The sequence below is a fragment of the Scyliorhinus canicula genome, chromosome 11, assembly GCF_902713615.1.
Source record: "Scyliorhinus canicula chromosome 11, sScyCan1.1, whole genome shotgun sequence".
NCBI lineage: Eukaryota > Metazoa > Chordata > Chondrichthyes > Carcharhiniformes > Scyliorhinidae > Scyliorhinus > Scyliorhinus canicula.
Genome location: NC_052156.1, coordinates 140601562 through 140620506, shown reverse-complemented (window position 1 = coordinate 140620506; position 18945 = coordinate 140601562). Strand labels below are relative to the sequence as shown.

Here is an 18945-nt window from a genome sequence, read left to right as displayed (position 1 = left end):
TGCAGATCTTTGGACACATGGGGCAGGACATGAGCTGCAATGGCATCCGGAGTGTAGGGTTTACTTTATTTTTTCGTTGCTACTGTGCCTTATAAAGGTGCTTGGACTTGCTTGATGGACAAATTGTTGCCATTTTGAATGATTAGTAGCAAGCTCCTCCCAGTCATTAATGTCAATGTTTCCATGTTTCAATGAGAACTTTAGAGTGTCTTTGAAGTGTTTTCTTCATCTTTCCCTGGAGCATTGGCCATTTGAGAGTTGAGAAAATAGGAATGGACCAGAGACCATCTGGTCACAATGTCCATCCAGTCCATTGTAGTTGATTTTGCAGGAGTTTTAACTGAATTCTTGTTTAGCTGCTATCAGGAAGGATACTAGAGCTGGTTTAATGGCCTTCCCATTGAATCTGGAGTATGTGGCGGAGGTATTACTGATGGAATTTTTCTACTGCTCTTGTGTTGTTGATGCACAACCCAGATCTCACTGCAGTAAAAGGGTGTTTTACAACAACTGGTCTGTACACTAGGCCTTTAGTTGATTGTGGAACTGTGGATGTCCTTATATTAAGCATTTGCTGCTGTCGTTTGTAGAAGGTGACTTGGCACAGCTCATCCTTTTTGGATCTCCTTGTGAATGGTAACCTTTTGAGAGAGGTGAATGCCAAGGTATGGGAAGTGCTCAACATTTGCCAGAGCGTCTCCTTCAACATGTATGGAATATTTCGCAGATCAGGCACGGTTAATTTGAGTTTTGTACTGTCAGCATTCAAGGGCAGGCTGAATTTCTTGTATGCAGACTTGAAGAAATTGAGAGTGGCTTACAAATTACATGCAGAGTGGGCAATAACACAACAGTCATTGCAAACTGTAGTGGTTAGCACTGGGCCTACGACGCTGAGGACCTGGGTTTGAATCCCGGCCCTGGGTTACTGTCCGTGTGGAGTTTGCACATTCTCCCCGTATCTGCGTGGGTTTCAAGCCCACAGCCCAAAGATGTGCAGGTTAGGTGGATTGGCCAAGCTAAATTGCCCCTTAATTGGAAAAAAATAATAATTGGGTACTCTAAATTTATAAAAAACAAAAAAAAGTTTAATTTTAGCATGGAGATGACTGAGGTTAAAGAGTTTTTCACACCAGGGGGCAATTGATCTTCTGATCCGATAAATAGCCACTATCGGAGATTGTAAATAGTATGAAAGCTATCAGACAACCTAGCTTGATTTTGGGTCATATTTTGAAAGCGTCTGTTTCAGATCTCCCATTCAAGGCAGCTCAAGGCAAAACTTTGTGAATCTTTGGAATTTTCTACCATCATTAAATATATTTAAATATATAGTCGACAGTCTTTTGGTGTCAAGGTCTTAAATTCTTGTAAGAAGCTTTACAATTTTTGCCACTTTTGTGGGCATAGATTATTTTGGGTGGAGGGATTTGGATGTTTTATTGTTACATGGGCAGTTCACTTGCATCTATAATTCTGTGATCTTTCAAGGCATATAATTGGGCTTGTGCCCAGATTATTGTTGCATCTGGATGTAAATGCAGAGGAAACTCCAGCTCCCTGGTCACATCCAAAAACTTTTCTTGAATGCAGAGTAACCACTATTAGTATCTAAGTTCCCTTACCCCAGAAATTGGTCACTTATTGCTGGCAAAACTGCTAGAACTATGGACTAAAGTGGAAAATATATTTGCTGACCATGTGGCCGATTCATTTCTATGTCAAGCTTTTAGCCCAGTTGGCATTTCAGCATTAAGTTATCCATAAGCAGACAAGTCAGGACTTTTCAAGGATGAGAAATTTTGGCCATTTAGCAGAATTCCGACTTTTAGATAAATTTTAAAATTGTTTTTCCCTGTTGCTGGCATCTCCAATGCGGTCGAAGTCAGGGAGAGAGAGACTCAAAAAGTCTGGAAAATCTCTGCCAATAGCGAGGCTGAGAGCAGCTTGGAAGAGCTGCTACTCATCACAATGCTGCACTGCTGGCTGTTTGATTGAATCAGGAGGTTCGGCAGACAGTCGGAGAAGGAAGGAGCAGCAGGGCGTGAGTCTTGGTGGTTTGGCTGGCTAGTTGTGCAGGGAGATGGTGGAAAAATGGGACGCTGAGTGAGTTGTGGGTGAGTGGTGTTGGGGACAGGGGCTGGCAAGTGATTCATTGGGGAGGGGAGTTGTGCAAGGAGCCTATTTGTGTGATTGGTTGTGGGAGGGAGGGTTGATTACAGTGTGTGTTGTGCGGGAGGTTGCTGCGAGAAGGGCTTCACTACGTCTTGTGTCACCAATGAATATGGAGAGCTTGGCTGAAACCTACGCCAGCAAATAAAATACCCTGGAATATTTTCTAAAGTACATTGATTTTTAAAAACGTAGGATGGATTCTCAACTGGCTGACGTCAAAATCGCGAAACCCGATGAGGCAGAGTATCGGCTCCGATGCCAAAATCGCGTTGGGCGCCGATTTGACGCCAAATCGCTATTCTTCGTCACCTTGACAGCAGCGTCAATGCGGTCAGGAATGCACATACACTTAACACCGTTTGCATGTCATTAGCGGGTCTGACCCGATATTCCCTGGGGCCTCTGCAATTTTCCGCCTCCAATGGCCCAAGGTCCTGACAGCGCGGTTCCCTTGTGCTTTTAAAAATCGTGAAACCGGCGTTGTGGCTGATGAAGGAGAGATGAAGCTAGGACATGGAGAGAGGTGACTGTGGGCTGCCGGGCCGGTCACTGGCTGGGGTGACGGGAGAGCAGGCCATGAGGCTGGGGTGACCCCCCCCCACTGGACTGCAGCAGTGCCTAGGTGCGGACTGCCATTACCCGGCCTGCAAGGCAGCCATCTATTTAAATGCCCAACTTCATTTTTTTCCAATTAAGGGGCAATTTGGCATGATCAATCCACCTAGCTTGCACCCCTTTTGGGCTGTGGGGGTGAAACCCATGCAAACACAGGGAGAATGTGCAAACTCCACACGGACAGTGACCCAGAGCCGGGATCAAACCTGGGACCTCGGTGCCGTGAGGCCGCAGTGCTAACTCACTGCGCCACCATGTTGCCCTGCATGGCAGCCATCTTGCTGCGCATCCCACTGACCACCCATCTTGGCCCCTGGTTGTGCAGAGTGACACCGGTTGTATGGGTGCCTGCCCCCCCCATCGGCAGGGCATCAGATGGCCTACCCAAGGACCGGGGGGGGGGGGGCAGAGCGTACTGCTGGCAAGAGCAGTGCCAGCCAACTGTACCCCTGGCATCAGGGATGGGTGCCAGGGCCAAAGCCCCCACAGTGCCGGGAACAGGCGGGGCCAGGGGATGGGGGGAAGCCTGCACTGCCGACCGGGGCCACCATATAGCCCGTTCTACCTGGGCACGGGGATACGCACCATGCTAACATGTTGACCGTTCACTCCCTGCAGACAATGGCTATTGAAATTCAATCAGCAATGGTGGCCTTCCTGCTGGTCGCCGCAGCCCTGGGGGATGCCCTGCAGCTGTATGAGCCGGTACAGTTTGAAGAGGAAGAAGCTGCAGCAGAGGAGCGAGCCCCAGAGGAACAGGAGGCAGCAGCAGAGGATGGAGAGCCGGCTGCCAACAGGTCTAGGATGAGCAGGTTCCAAGGAGCCGACACACGAGGCCTCCTGTGTACCAGCAACACCTGTCATTCAAGGACCTGCCGGACTGGGCATGCCGTTGAAACTCCGGCTGCACAGAGAGACCGTGCAACATATCTGCCAGATCATGGCGTACCTGGCACCGCGGGGGTAAGGGGGGCATCGTGCCCAGTGGCTGGCAAGGTGATGGTTGCCCTGAAGTTTTACGCCAATGGGTCCTCCCCGGCGCCGAGTGGGAACCTGATCAGAATCTCTCGGACCTCGGTGCAAGAGGTGCATCTGTGCTGTCACGGTGGCCCTATATGCCCAGTCGGCTCAATACATCCATTTCAATGTGGAGCGAACCCGCCAGGATTCCCCCTCCATGGTACATGCCTGCCGCACTAACAGCAGGTATGGTCCATGGGATGAAGTATGATGATAACCCGCTCTGCAATGAGCTATGGTGCTCCGCATCATATGATGAAGTCTGACCCCTGCTAGTGGCAGCACTTTCCACCGTCCAGCTGGGTGACCCCCGCATATCCATTCTTTCATCACACTGTCCCATCGGATCCCTGACGTGACGGTGGTGGGGACAGTCAGGGTGGGGAGCCTGGGCCACCTACAATGTCCACACATTTCTCTCTCTCTCTCTCTCTCTCTCTTCCCCCCCCCCCCCCCCCCCCCCCCCCCCCCCCCACAAAAATCCCCTCTCTGGCCTGCCCAGACCAGCCCACCCCTCACACCCATCTGACAGAGCACCGGGGCAAGTTGAAACAGTAATAATAGGTGTTTAATGTGACAACGTATATACAGATTTGTGCCCTAGCCCCTATAACTAAACACTTCACTGCACCTGTGCCAATTTAAAAAAAATTATATTTAGAGTACCCAATTATTTGTTTCCAACTAAGGGTCAATTTAGAGTGGCCAATCCACCTACCCTGCACATCTTTGGGTTGTGGGGGTGAGACCCATGCAGACACGGGGAGAATGTGTAAATTCCATACGGACAGTGATGCAGGGCCGGGATTGACCCATGGTCCTCTGCGCCACCGTGCTGCCCGACCTGTGCCAACTTAACTGGTGTCTAACTTTCTGGCCTTACGGGCCCTAAAGCTACATCTACGTGGGTCACCAGACAGTACAGCAGGAGTGGAGGCAGCCTGCTGCGATTTCCACCGTGTGACCTGGGCCCCCGTTGACTGGAATCTTCTGGGTCAACCTAGCCTGGATGGGCCCAGCTGCTGCCCAGGTGGTGTGGTGCCGTCCTGTTCTGCCCATTGCCCAACAGATTCATCTCCCTCTGGGACTGGTTCACCTACCTGTGCCACATGGGCCAGCTGCTGGGCAATGCTGCCGACGTTCCCAGCCATGGCCTGCTGTGACTGGGCCATGCTCAGGAGTGCCGCTGTGGTTTCTGGTGGGACTGGGACATGATCGCCTGTGAGGCGGCACCCTGTCCTGGGCCACGACCAGCACCGGCACAGAATGCCCCAGACCTTGGACATGCTGATCCATAGCCAAAACCCTCACCCCCAATGCCTCCCCCGCAGACGCCATCCGTGCGGTGTTGGTCTTGACAGCACGCATGGTGGCCACCATCATCACCTGCTGCTGCATGCAGTCGGACTCCTCCAACTGCCCCTTCAGGTACTGGGTGCGTGATGACAATCCAATATGTAGTCACTGGCTCTGCAACTGCATCTCCACAATCAATGGGACTGTCTATTCCAGAAGCCCAAAACCCATCTGGCAGCTAGTTCCTGGGGTCGGCCTGCCCTCCAACTGTTCGCCCCCTCGGGAGATCCTACCTCCACCTGCTGTACCGGAGTAGCTGTGTGGTGAGCATCAGATAGATCCAGAGGAGCCTCTTTACTGGAGCGCTCAACTGAAGTTTGTGTCTCAGGGATGCTGTAGGGTGTTGGAGACAGCTGTGACAGAAAGTCAGTGTCATCCTCTGACTCAAACTCCAGGGTCTCCTGAGTCTCAGGCGGAGGGCTGCTGTCTGTGTTGCTATCCTTGGTGCTGCTCGGCTCATGGGAAGGGCTCCGGCTGTGGCAGTGGTTGGGGGCGGAAGACAGCAGTCAGGCCTGCCCCATCTCCAGTAGTTCATGCAAGACACAAGACAAGACGCATGATTAGAACGTGAGCTGGGGGGTGGTGGTGAGGTTGGGGATGGTGTGGGAGTGAGGGTGGTGTGGGGATGAGGGCGAGGATGGTGTGGGGAGGTGGTGCTGAGGGATGTTGACAAACCTGTCATGGGGAATCGCAACGAAGCGAGTTCTCATTTTCTCACCCCGAACTCCACCCCAGTGACCTCCCTTTCCTCTGGACTGCTAACCATATACAGGGCCCTCTGTTCTGCCATGGTGGGGGGCCCCAGGTCTGGCAGTCCCCCTCCCGTCTTCTCTCACTCCCGGTGGTTATGGGTGGCCTTCTACTGGGCGGTGGGTAAGGGGAGCACAGAAAACTACAGTGCTAGACAGTCTGATGCATGCAGCACGGGGGGGGGGGGGGGGGGGGGGGTAGCTGGTGGCCTCAGTGTCCAGGGCACCCGGCCATGGGTGCCGTCATGTGGTGCAGGGTGGGGGTCCGGCCGATCTCCAGGTGGGAGGGGAGATGGGTTAATGCCAGGGAAACATTGCTACCTACACACCCTGGCCACCTTGAGGAGGTTGTGTAGTTTTTGTCAGCACTGCTGGATGGTCTGGATGGTGTTGCCTACGGCGCTCACGGCCTCTGCCACCTGCGTTCAGGCACAGTGAATAGCGGCAGCTGGCAACCTCCTTCCCGGGCTGGGGTAGGGTCATCGCCTCTCCTTCATGGCATCCAGGAGCTCTGAGTTCGCAAAAGGTGGGGCCGCGTGCCTTGCTGCCTTCTGTTGGCTGGGATGGTGTGTGTGAGGAGTGAAGTGTGTATATGCAGCTGCAGCTTGTCAGCCTTCTGCCTGTCAATCGTGAAACTGGCGAGTCTCGCACCATTTCTCATTGGAATCAATTTTGTTCTACGTGGATCCAATGCTAGCCCTTTAACAGTAGCTGAATCGGTCCAGGTGCTGCGTAGGGTTTGATGTTGTAGAAGTCCACAAATTCTGCGTCGCGTCAACACCTACTCTCAGAAACGGTGTATCCTGCCCGTAGGTTTTCATCTGTTGATACACAAACTTTACTTTATTGTTGCTTTATTTTGCTGTTGTCAGAGTTCATGCTAATTTTCAAGAGTGTTTTTAATGTATTCTTTCATGGGATGTGGGCATTGCTGACAGTATTATCCTAATTACCCTTGAGAAGGTGCTGGTGAGTTAAAATGGGCTGCATTGGAGAATAGTTTAGTCCTTTGCTTCACATCTTATGTGTATAATCCAGCAAGGTCATGTTCTTCTGTTAGTATGGACTGCATCACTGTATTACTTGTATTATTAACTGCGTTGAATGCTGAAATATTGAGATCACTTTGGTGATTTGAAGTAAATACATTGGCTCAATGTCTTGATGGTAATAGAAAGTAAAAGCGAAAACTAATATTTCTACCCACTTGAACTCTATTAATTCCTCTTATTTGAAGTGGCTTAGAAACATTTGCATTCACCGCAGGTCATAAAAAGTGCTATAATTACATGATTTCCTGTCAAATAAAATTTCAGACCTTTTTGTTTTCGGTCCCTCTGTAAATGTTCTTTTCATGTTCATAAATGAATACTTGGCAGTGAAAATATAAGAAGATCTTAAAGCCTTTTATTAACTTTAAAATTCCCTTAATTAATGAAATCAAAGAGTTAAATCATTCCTTTTGTATTTAAACAATTTGGCCTTCATTATTCCAGTTCTGTCCCATTTACAGATTTAGATTTACATTTATTGTCATGTGTACTGAGGTACAGTGAAAAGTATTGTTCTGCATTTAGTCCAGGCAGATCATTCCATACGTGAAAAACAGGACATACGATAAATACAGAATATAAATACATAGGCAATGGAGAAATGGCAACAGTAGAGAAGGCACATAGAGAGATCAGTTCAGCCCATAAGAAGGCCATTCAGGAGTCTGGACAGTGGTGAAGAAGTTGTTTTTGAATCTGTTAGTGCGTGTTCTCAGATTTTTATATCTTCTGCCTGATGGAAGAGTATGGAAGAGAGAATAACCTGGATGGGAGGGGTCTTTGATTATGCTGTCTGCTTTCCCAAAGCAGCAGGAGATGTAGACACAGTCAATGGGTGGGAGGCAAGTTCACGCGATGGACTGGGCAGTGTTCACGACTCCCTGTAGTTTCTTGCGGTCTTGGACCAAGCAGTTGCCATACCAAGCTGTGATATAGCCAGATAGGATGCTTTCTATAGTGCACCTTTAAAAATTGGTAGACGTCAATTAGGAAATGCCAAATTTCCTTAGTTTCCTGAGGAAGCAAAGGCGATGTTGTGCTTTCTTGGTTGTAGCGCCGGCGTGGTGGACCAGGACAAATTGTTGGTGATGTGTACACTTAAGAATTTGAAGCTGTCAACCATCTCCACCTCAGCATCAGTGATGCAGACAGGTAATGTACGCCACTTCTCTTCCTAATATCGCTGACCAGTTCTTTAGTTTTGCTGATATTGGGGGAGAGATTGTTATCGTTGCACTATGCCACTAAGCTCTCTATCTCCCTCCTTTACCCTGACTCATCATTTGTTGGAGATCCAACCACTATGGTTGTGTCATCAGCAAACTTGTAGAAGGAGTTGGAGCCGAATTTTGCCACATAGTCTTGTGTGTATAGGGAGTATAGTAGGGGGCGATAGCAGGGGATCAGTACAATGGGTTGAGCTTCATTTACTTTGAATCTGCATCCAATGTTTTACCAATCCCATTTTCAGCTATTATTAATGTTCATCACAAAACATTAATGCCCATTTTGTAGCAGTTCCTTGCAAATGAGGTGAAAAATGTCATTTTGAGATCATATGCCCTATTTTCTAACATTTGTACTTCATTTGTGCTGGAATAAATTAGGTGTCTAAGGAAAACACTCGAGAAATGACATTGGTTTAAAACGTCTAATCCTTTTTAGAGGTTTTTCTTGCAGTTAACTCCTTTTGATATTTGCATTTGTGTCCTTTCCTATGCAGCTCTTAATTTTTCCCCATTTCACACAGGGCACAATGGATTTTCTATGGGAATTCTCCTGTATTCGCTTTTTGGAAGAAGAGATGGAGGGATAAGCAATGTCCAATAGCACCAAATGTACAAGCCCCATTCACTAATATCCCGAATATGCAGGCAGACAAGCCCGGGCTTGCATTTGTCAGAATGGCAGTATCTCGTTAGATTTTATTTTACAAAGGAAGTATCACTGAGTTATGTCATGTGTTGGAAGTGGACCTACATCACTAATTTAGGAAACTAGGAACATGGGAATTAGGAGCAGAAGTGGGCAATTCAGCTCTTTGAACCTGCTCCGCAATTCATTCAGATCATAGCTGATCTCTTCCTGGTCTCAAATCCACCTCCCTATGTTTACCCATATTCCTTTAATCCACTTTTAAAATCTGAACTATATCTATCTCCTTCTTGAAACCATTTAATGACTCAGATTCCAATCTTTGTGCACAGATACAGTTGTGTCAAATGCATTGTTGTTTACAGAGGCATTCTAATCTCATTCCCCATGGACATTTATCAGTACATAGAACATAGAACATTACAGTGCAGTACAGGCCCTTCGGCCCACGATGTCGCGCCGTCCTGTGAAACCCCTCTAAAGTCCCTCTACATTATTCCCTTATCGTCCATATGCCTATCCAATGACCATTTGAATGCAACGTGACCTCATGGCTCCGAAACTCAATTCCCAATTAGGGTTAGGGTTAGCAAGACCAAGCATTGTAATTTTTGTTTGCCCGGATTCTCAAAGGAGTCACAGGTTGTTTTATGTGGTTTATATGCTCCCTTGCTCAATGATGTCGAGATGCCAGCGTTGGACTGGGGTGAGCATAGTAAGAAGTCCGGAAGCTAGTGATTTGAAACAAACCTGTTGGACTTTAACCTGGTGTTTCAAATCACTAGCTTTCGGAGCACTGCTCCTTCCTCGGGTGAATGAAGAGGTAGGTTCCAGAAACATATATATAGACAAAGTCAGAGATGCAAGACAATGCTTTGAATGCGAGCATTTGGCGGTAATTAAGTCTTTACAGATCCTGAGAGGGGGTAATTCCATGTTAAAGAGGTGTGAATTGTCTCAAGCCAGGACAGGTGGTAGGATTTCACAAGCCCAGGCCAGATGGTGGGGGGTAAATGTAATGTGACATGAATCCAAGGCCGTACTCATGTGTGCAGAACTTGGCTGTACGTTTCTGTTTGGCGATTCTGCGTTGTCGCGTGTCCTGATGGCCGCCTTGGAGAACGCTTACCTGGAGATCAGAGGCTGAATGCCGTTGACTGCTGAAGTGTTCCCCGACTGGAAGGGAACATTCCTGCCTGGCGATTGTTGCGCGATGTTCATTCATCTGTTGTTGCAGCGTCTGCATTGTTTTTACCACACTTCGGGACATCCTTTCCTGCAGCGTATGAGGTAGACCACGTTGGCCGAGTCGCATGAGTATGTACTGCGTACCTGGTGGGTGGTGTTCTCACTTGTAATGGTGGTACCCATGTCGATGATCTGGCACGTCTTGCAGAGATTGCCATGGCAGGGTTGTGTGGCGTCGTGGTCGCTGTTCTGGGTAGTTTGCTGCAAACAATGGTTTGTTTGAGGTTACACGGTTGTTTGAAGGCAAGTAGTGGGGGTGTGGGGATGACCGTGGCAAGATGTTTGTCTTCATCAATGATGTGTTGAAGGCTGCGAAGTAGATGTCATAGTTTCTCCGCTCCGGAGAAATACTGGACGACGAAGGTTACTCTGTCAGTTGTGTCCCGTGTTTGTCTTCTGAGGAGGTTGGTGCGGTTTGTTGCTGTGGTGCGTTGGAACTGTCGATTGATGAGTCGAGTGCCATATCCCGTCCACCACCACACTCTGTCTTCTATCGGTTAGCCAATTCGTTATCCAACTGGCCAAATTTCCCACTATCCCATGCCTCCTTACTTTCTGCATAAGCCTACCATGGGGAACCTTATCAAATGCCTTACTAAAATCCATGTACACTACATCCACTGCTTTACCTTCATCCACATGCTTGGTCACCTCCTCAAAGAAGTCAATAAGACTTGTAAGGCAAGACCTACCCCTCACAAATCCGTGCTGACTATCCTTAATCAAGCAGTGTCTTTCCAGATGCTCAGAAATCATATCCCTCAGTACCCTTTCCATTACTTTGCCTACCACCGAAGTAAGACTAACTGGCCTGTAATTCCCAGGGTTATCCCTATTCCTTTTTTTGAACAGGGGCATGACATTCGCCACTCTCCAATCCTCTGGTACCACCCCTGTTGACAGCGAGGACAAAAAGATCATTGCCAATGGCTCTGCAATTTCATTTCTTGCTTCCCATAGAATCCTTGAATATATCCCGTCAGGCCCGGGGGACTTGTCTATCCTCAAGTTTTTCAAAACGCCCAACACATCTTCTTTCCTAACAAGTATCTCCTCGAGCTTACCAGTCTGTTTCACACTGTCCTCTCCAACAATATGACCCCTCTCGTTTGTAAATACTGAAGAAAAATGCTTGTTCAAGATCTCTCCTATCTCTTCAGACTCAATACACAATCTCCCGCTACTGTCCTTGATCGGACCTACCCTCGCTCTAGTCACTCTCATATTTCTCACATATGTGTAAAAGGCCTTGGGGTTTTCCTTGATCCGACCCGCCAAAGATTTTTCATGCCCTCTCTTAGCTCTCCTAATCCCGTTCTTCAGTTCCTTCCTGGCTATCTTGTATCCCTCCAGCACCCTGTCTGAACCTTGTTTCCTCAGCCTTACATAAGTCTCTTTCTTCCTCTTAACAAGACATTCAACTTCTCTTGTCAACCATGGTTCCCTCACTCGACCATCTCTTCCCTGCCTGACAGGGACATACATATCAAAAACACGCAGTACCTGTTCCTTGAACAAGTTCCACATTTCACTTGTGTCCTTCCCTGACAGCCTATGTTACCAACTTATGCACTTCAATTCTTGTCTGACAGCATTGTATTTACCCTTCCCCCAATTGTAAACCTTGCCCTGTTGGAAGCACCTATCCCTCTCCATTACTAAAGTGAAAGTCACAGAATTGTGGTCACTACCTCCAAAATGCTCCCCCACTAACAAATCTATCACCTGCACTGGTTCATTACCAAGTACCAAATCCAATATGGCCTCCCCTCTGGTCGGACAATCTACATACTGTGTTGGAAAAGCTTCCTGGTCACACTGCACAAACACTACCCCATCCAAACTATTTGATCTAAAGAGTTTCCACTCAATGTTTGGGAAGTTGAAGTCACCCATGACTACTACCCTGCGACTTCTGCACCTTTCCAAAATCTGTTTCCCAATCTGTTCCTCCACATCTCTGCTGCTATTGGGGGGCCTATAGAAAACTCCCAACAAGGTGACTGCTCCTTTCCCATTTCTGACTTCAACCCATATTACCTCAGTAGGCAGATCCCCCTCGAACTGCCTTTCTGCAGCTGTTATACTATATCTAATTAACAATGCCACACCCCCCCCCCCACCTCTTTTTTTAGTGTGTTTAGGGTGGAAGTTGGAGAAGTGGAGCATCGTGAGGTTATCTGTGGGCTTGCGGCAGAGCGAAGTGCTGAGGTGACCGTCCTTGATGGAGATGTGTCACTATTTACCTTGAAAGCAAAATATCACAACCTGCTTCTATCTTATTCATGCCCAGCAGCATTCCATTATGCAAGTCAAAGCCCACTTTCCTGGGAGCTGTGATCATACCTTTAATTTTAAAGCAATCCATTGTGCCAGAAATATGCTCCAGAAAGGCAGGTTTTGAGGTGGCTGCTAGGAGTTCTAGGGCGAAATTCTCCGACCCTGCTGCCTGGGGCCGCCGAAAATCCGGCCCCCGCCGTGGCAGAGATTCTCCGCCACCCGGGAAGTGGTGGTGGCGGGAATCTCGCCACTCCGACCGGCGAGGCCCCTGCGGTGATTCTCCGGCCCAGATGGGCCGAAGTCCCGCCGCTGGGAAGCCTCTCCCGCCGCCGAGGTTTGAACCACCTCTGTAACGGCGGGATTAGCGGCGCGAGCGGGCCCCCGGGGTCCTGGGGGGGGCGGGGGGTGATCGGACCCCGGGGGGTGCCCCCACGGTGGTCAGGCCCGCGATCGGGGCCCCCAGCTCAGACTCCGGGCCAGTGCCCTGGGGGCACTATTTCTCTTCCACGGCCGCCACGGCCTCCGCCATGGCGGAAGCGGAAGGGAAACCCACATCGCGCATGCGCCGGTGGTGACGTCAGCGACAGCTGGCCGCTGACGTCACCGCTGGCGCATGCGCCGACCGGCGAAAGCCTTTCGGCCAGCCCCGCTGCCGGGGGGCGCCGGTTTTTTGCGCCAGTCTTCTAGTGCCAACCGCTCCGGCGCGGGGCTGGCCCCCAAAGGTGGGGAGAATTCCCCACCTTTGGGGAGGCCCGACCCCCGAGTGGTTGGCACCACTCCCCTACGCCGGGACCCTCCGTCACGCCGGGTAGGGGAGAATCCAGCCCCGTGTCTACCTCTGCAAATGTGGCTCATTTTACAGCCATGTGCGGTCCCAGGACACAATGTAAACACTTGCGCAGTAAGATCCATTCACCAAAGTAATAGTGCAACATCACTGGCACATCGAAGGTGCACATCAAATGACTCAATCTGTGTATCACCTGCAGTCTATTTTGACTACAGTTAAGGTTGTGTGCTGCATACTGAACAATATTTTCTTACAAAGAGACTTTGTTGTAGAAGTTCTGGTGTTGGAAAGCGCCCACAGCAGCAAGAAGGGTCATCAAGAAGAACAGTAAGCGCAACATTCCATTGTTGGATGTAAAAGACTTGTCATGAATTCCTATGTTTTCCAAGATAATACAATTAATTGTCACAAATTAACATGAACAATTTTGATGGATTTACATAAAATGCTTTTCTTTTGCCTACTTGTTTATAAAGACATCCATTTTTCTTTTGAACCCATAGGATCTGCTTTTGCTAAAGCAAAACCTGAAAGTCCATGGACTTCATTAACTAGAAAAGGACTTGTGAGAGTTGTGTTTTTTCCATTCTTCTTCAGATGGTGGATACAAGTGACCTCAAAATGTATCTTTTCATGGCTACTTATTTTATACCTCCTTCAAGGTGAGATCTATCTTCCAATCTGTAACTCAATATGTGGGAACATTTTGCTGAGGTAATGGAGCTTTCAATATTCCCAACACACAAACACAGTTTTATGTTCGCACTGGGATTGAAACATATTTATTTCAAATCTATGCAAAGTAAGTACTGAGCTGAGCTTTAGCTGGTCATTATTTGCTATGTTTGAAGTAATTGAATGAAATTTTGGAGATTACTGCATGCTATTATGTAAGAAATACAAATGCAGGATGTTCCTGTGAACTGTTGCTCTCCTGCAATAGCATAAATCTAACAAGGGCTGGTTGCAAACCTGCTTAAGATAGGCTAGCCTTCTATTGTTTTACTTGGCCTGTTTTCTCTGCTTCATGGCAGCATTTGATTCCTTGTATGGCAGCAACAAGCATTGCTTAAATTCTATTGTTACAGACAAAAGCAACTCCTTCCATTTACTTCTGTCTCTGCTAAAAAATAACTTTCCATAATAGAAACCTCTCTTGTGCTGTTCTGCCAGTGGAGCAACGCTTTCCAGCATAGCATTCCCGTTTTGAGAACACTGATAAATGAGATTAAGCTGAAAAATGAGAATTTATACGATGTTACAGCACGGAAGGGAGTAATTTGTTCCATTGTGCTTGTGTCACTTCTTTGAAAGCGCAGTCAAGTTTGTTCAATTTCTCTGTTATTCTCCTCATGCTTGATTACATTTTATTTGTCATTATTTTGTTTATTGAAACGTATTGTGGATTCTGTCCTCTGATAGGGTATTCTGTGTCTAAACAACCCACAGCAGAAATATTCTCCTTTTTAAAAAAAAAACTTTTTTCTTGTTAATTTAGAGTACCCAATTATTTGTTTTCCAATTAAGGGACAATTTAGCGTGGCCAATCCACCTACCCTGCACATCTTTGAGTTGTGGGGGTGAGACCCATGCAGGCACAGGGAGAATGTGCGAATCCCCCACAGACAGTGACCTGGGGCTGGGATCGAACCTCGGTCCTCGGTGTCTTGAGGCAGCAGTGCTAACCACCATGTCCCCTAGAAACATTCTCCTAACATGTTCCTTTTTAGGCAATGATCTTAAATTTATATCCTAGAATGATGCAGCACACAAGGAGACCATTTGTCCCATCAGGCCTGTGTCCTACAATTACTGACTCTCTGACTAATGGATGCATCAGATCAAAACGTCTTATAACTTTGGACATTTCTGTCAGATGTCCTGATTAACATTTATCAACAAAGCTATATAACACCTTATCAAATGTCCTTAAAAAAATTCCATGTATGCACTGTTTCATTTGTCAATAAACTGCACATCAGGTTGGCCAAATGGGATAGAGGTAGATTTCAATGACAAACTAATTGAACTAATTTCAATCACAAATTAATTCAGGCTAAATGGCCTGAATGATCTACTCATTCTCCTGTGTAATGTTAAGGGAGGTGCTGAATTTTATGCAAAAAATGTGAATGCTAAGAAAATCCAGTTTCTTTAACTGCTTGCAATGACACTGAAGCCATTGATACAATAAGTAAAAACTTAAAAGTAAACTAATTTATTTTGGACACTGAAGCAAAATGGATGCTGGAACTCCAAAATAAAAACAGAAAATAATGGAAATACTCAGCAGGTCAGGCAGCATCTGTGGAGGGAAACCCAGAGTTAATATTTCAGGTCAATTACCTTTTGTCAGATTAAACACTTCTGTCAGATCCCCTGTTTTAGTGAAATAATTATCTGGTTTTCATCCTTCCGGTAGTTCAGCAAATTTGCTATCCAAGCTGCCATATACCCTTCAATCCTATGAGGCTATCAAGAAAGAATCTAATGAAAGGTCATCAATTTGAAACATTAACTTGGCAAAGTTATTCGATATATATATTTGTTTGAGTAAAATGTGTGGAGACCATCAGAATTAAAACTTTCCATATAAATAGTCTAATTGACTCTTTCTTTCTGTTTATAGTTACAGCATTAGTGTTGTTTTGCACAGCTGAAGTTACACATAGTGTACCATACACTGAGGTTTTTGGGCCTATCTGGTTAATGTTACTGCTTGGGACTGTTCATTGCCAGATTGTATCAACGCATACACCAAAACCTACAACAAATAGTGGAGGCAAAAGAAGAAGGTATCCTCTTTTTCTGGAAATATTTATTGTGTGCTTTCATGACTTTGACTCGATGTACATTTTTGTGCCAATATAATATATAGAATTTGCATTATTTAATCACTTTGTAGAAAAGTGTAGGCGATTAGAATTGTGAGGAATCATGACAAGCTTGTGTGTTACATCACCCAAAGTGAAAAACTGGCTATTGATGAGAATTTTTGTTCAAGTTTCAGCTGCCACATTGTGAGACAAATCAAAATATTACGGTCTAATTGGGTAATTATAATCCTTTTTATTAATGTCATTTGCTGATCGTTGCAATGAGTAAGCCAGGCTAGTTTTTCCAGGGTAGTTTGCCACGAGGCGTGATCCAAAGAATACTGAATTTGGAATCGTAATAAGTGAAAAGTTAGTGAGAAATTAAACTCATTTTTGCTGACAAACTCAGCAGTTCAAAATTGTAGTGCTGGAGAGACAGACACTCAAGGCCTGCCTAACACAATATTCAGGTGACCTGTAAATAACCAAGCATGAAACAGGCATAAGGCTGCTTAAATCTGCAAACCTTTGGTCCTGCAACAGTTGTTGGGTCTTGACTACAAAGTTCAGGTTTAAATTGTACTAGGGAAATAGATTTTGAGACAAGGAGACATAGGATTGCACTTCTGGAATTATGCGGGCCACTACAGTGTAGAATCGTAGAATCCCGACAGTACAGAAAGAGGCCATTCGACCCATCGAGCCTGCACTGACCCTTTGAAAGACCACCCTACCTAGAACCAATCCCGTGCCCTATAACCTCACCCTAAGGGGTAATTTAGCATGTCCAATCCACCTAACCTGCGCATCTTCGGACTGTGGAGGAAACCGAAGCACCCGTAGGAAACCCACGCAGATACGGGGAGTAAGTGCAAACTTCACTTAGACAGTTACCCGAGATGGGAATCGAACACCGTGCAGAGGAACTGTTTGGTGGTATCACTCGTAGGAGCATGTGGGCAAAATAGAAAGCTCACATAATATAACTGTGTTTAAAAAAAAAATAGTGATGTAGTTTGATAAATGTAGGCAAGTATTTAGTGAGTAGTCATAACTATTATTTAAATAGAATTGCAGCCAACGGCAAGTTTATACTGAGTAAATTTTTGAACTGAATGGACTGGATTTTCCATTTGATAGACTATGGGTGGAATTCTCCGCAACGCCTGACGCTGTCGGAAGCCTCTCCCGGCCCCCTATTCTCCCCTCCCCGGGGAAATAGGAGGGCCGTACCGGAAAACTCGGCCGCCGGCGCCAAGAATGACGCCGCCGCGGCGCCTAATGACATCTGCCGCGCATGCGCGGGTTGGACAGCTCAAACCCGCGCGTGCGCGGTTGCCATCTTTCCCCTCAGCCGCCCTGCAAGATGTGGCGGCTTGATCTTGCGGGGCGGCGGAGGGGAAAGAGAGCATCCCTTTGAGACGCCAGCCCGACGATCGGTGGGCACCAATCGCGGGCCCGTCCCCTCCCGAGCACGGTCGTGGTGCTCGATCCCCGATCCGTCCCCCACAGGTCCCACACTTACCTGGCGCGCCATGTTCACGACGGCAGCAACCAGGTGTGGTTGCTGCCGTCGTGAACAGGTCGGGAACAGCAGGCCGCTTGGCCCATCCGGGCCGGAAAATAATTCACGGCGGCCTGCGTTTCTCCGAGCGGCGTGTCGCAAAACCGGACACGCCATTTTGGGGGGGGTGGGAGAATAGCGGGAGGTGTGGGAGCGGACCTCCCGCTATTCTCCCACCCATCATGGTTGCGGAGAATCGCGCCCTATGTTCTCCCACTGGACCTGAATTGCTTCTGGTTTGTGCTGGTGCTGGGAGCAGCACCCAGAAGTGATTCACTCTCTCTTGCCATGCACATTTACGCATAGAAGGGAGCACAAGGGATTCTGTTCCAAATCCCGCCAATGGGCCACCATTTAGTGAGGCCCAACGGCCGGCCCCCTGCCCCTGTATCAGAGGCTCCCCGGGAGGAGGGGAGGTCTCTGATATTTAGGGGTGGGGACTCTGATGGGGGAATGAGGTGGGCAGAATTTGCATTGTGGGGAGATGGGGGGCCCTCCTTTGGAATTTGAGTACACCTATATTGAATACCCTTTTGGTCCACTGCTTCAGGGCCATGCTGGAAAATACTTGCACCAATATACGCCTGCATGAATCCCCAGAGGGCCAGAGCATCATGCAGGCGGAGGAATCTGATTGATAGGATGCAAATGAGTTTTCTGCCTGACATGAAATTCTCCGCCGTATCGGGTACTCTGCTTCTGGCGGGGGGAGAATCCCTCCCCCATAAGTTTTTATTTTAATAACTTTACATTTTATTATGTTTTGTTAATGAACTGAACAAATTGCTTCCTATAGTGATTTTCCTTGAAGATGGCTGAATAAGAGTGGCTAAACAAGAGAGTCGAGGCAAGGCCTGTTACAACTCTGATGGAATAACTAGCACACTATGGTTTACTCTCTGCTCTGCTGCCACACAGAAGTGAAAAACAAGTGCCGTCTTTTCTGTTGGGAGGGGAAATCAGTATACTTACTTTGTTGTGCCTCCTAGCAACATGTTATCAAACACTCAGGAGGCACTAAGACAATAATTTCCATTTTTGGTGAAAACAGTACAAATTTTGTTTGCATTGTACTGCATTAAGACATGCTTGAATACCAATTACTCATAATACAAAATTTCCCAAATATTTAACTGTTTTGCAAAACACTCAGTTTTGTGTATTTCAAGAAATTCTTTTGATGTACGCAATCATTAAAATATATTGGGCTGGATTCTCCGTAGCCCTGCGCCAAAATCGCGTTTGGCATGGGAGCGGAGAATCAACTTTCCAGACGGAATCTGGCCCAGTGCCAGTCCGGCAATTCTCCCGGCCCCGAATGTCCGCGTGTTTGCAAATTACTCCGCAAGGCTGGGGGGCCCATTGCCAGAAGCCTGCCCAGCGATACCCCGCTCCCGACCGACCG

General features: G+C 47.4%; 1 protein-coding gene across 4 annotated transcripts in view; it reads left to right on the top strand.

Annotated features, from left to right (window-relative positions):
- Positions 1 to 18945, top strand: part of LOC119973425 (protein PHTF2-like) — a 181368-nt gene that overhangs the window by 127862 nt on the left and 34561 nt on the right. For all 4 annotated transcript variants that reach the window (XM_038811528.1, XM_038811526.1, XM_038811525.1 and 1 more), the window contains 2 exons: positions 13664 to 13822; positions 15790 to 15955. In XM_038811528.1, coding sequence (XP_038667456.1) covers positions 13664 to 13822; positions 15790 to 15955 — 325 coding nt within the window. The remainder of the gene's footprint in view (positions 1 to 13663; positions 13823 to 15789; positions 15956 to 18945) is intronic.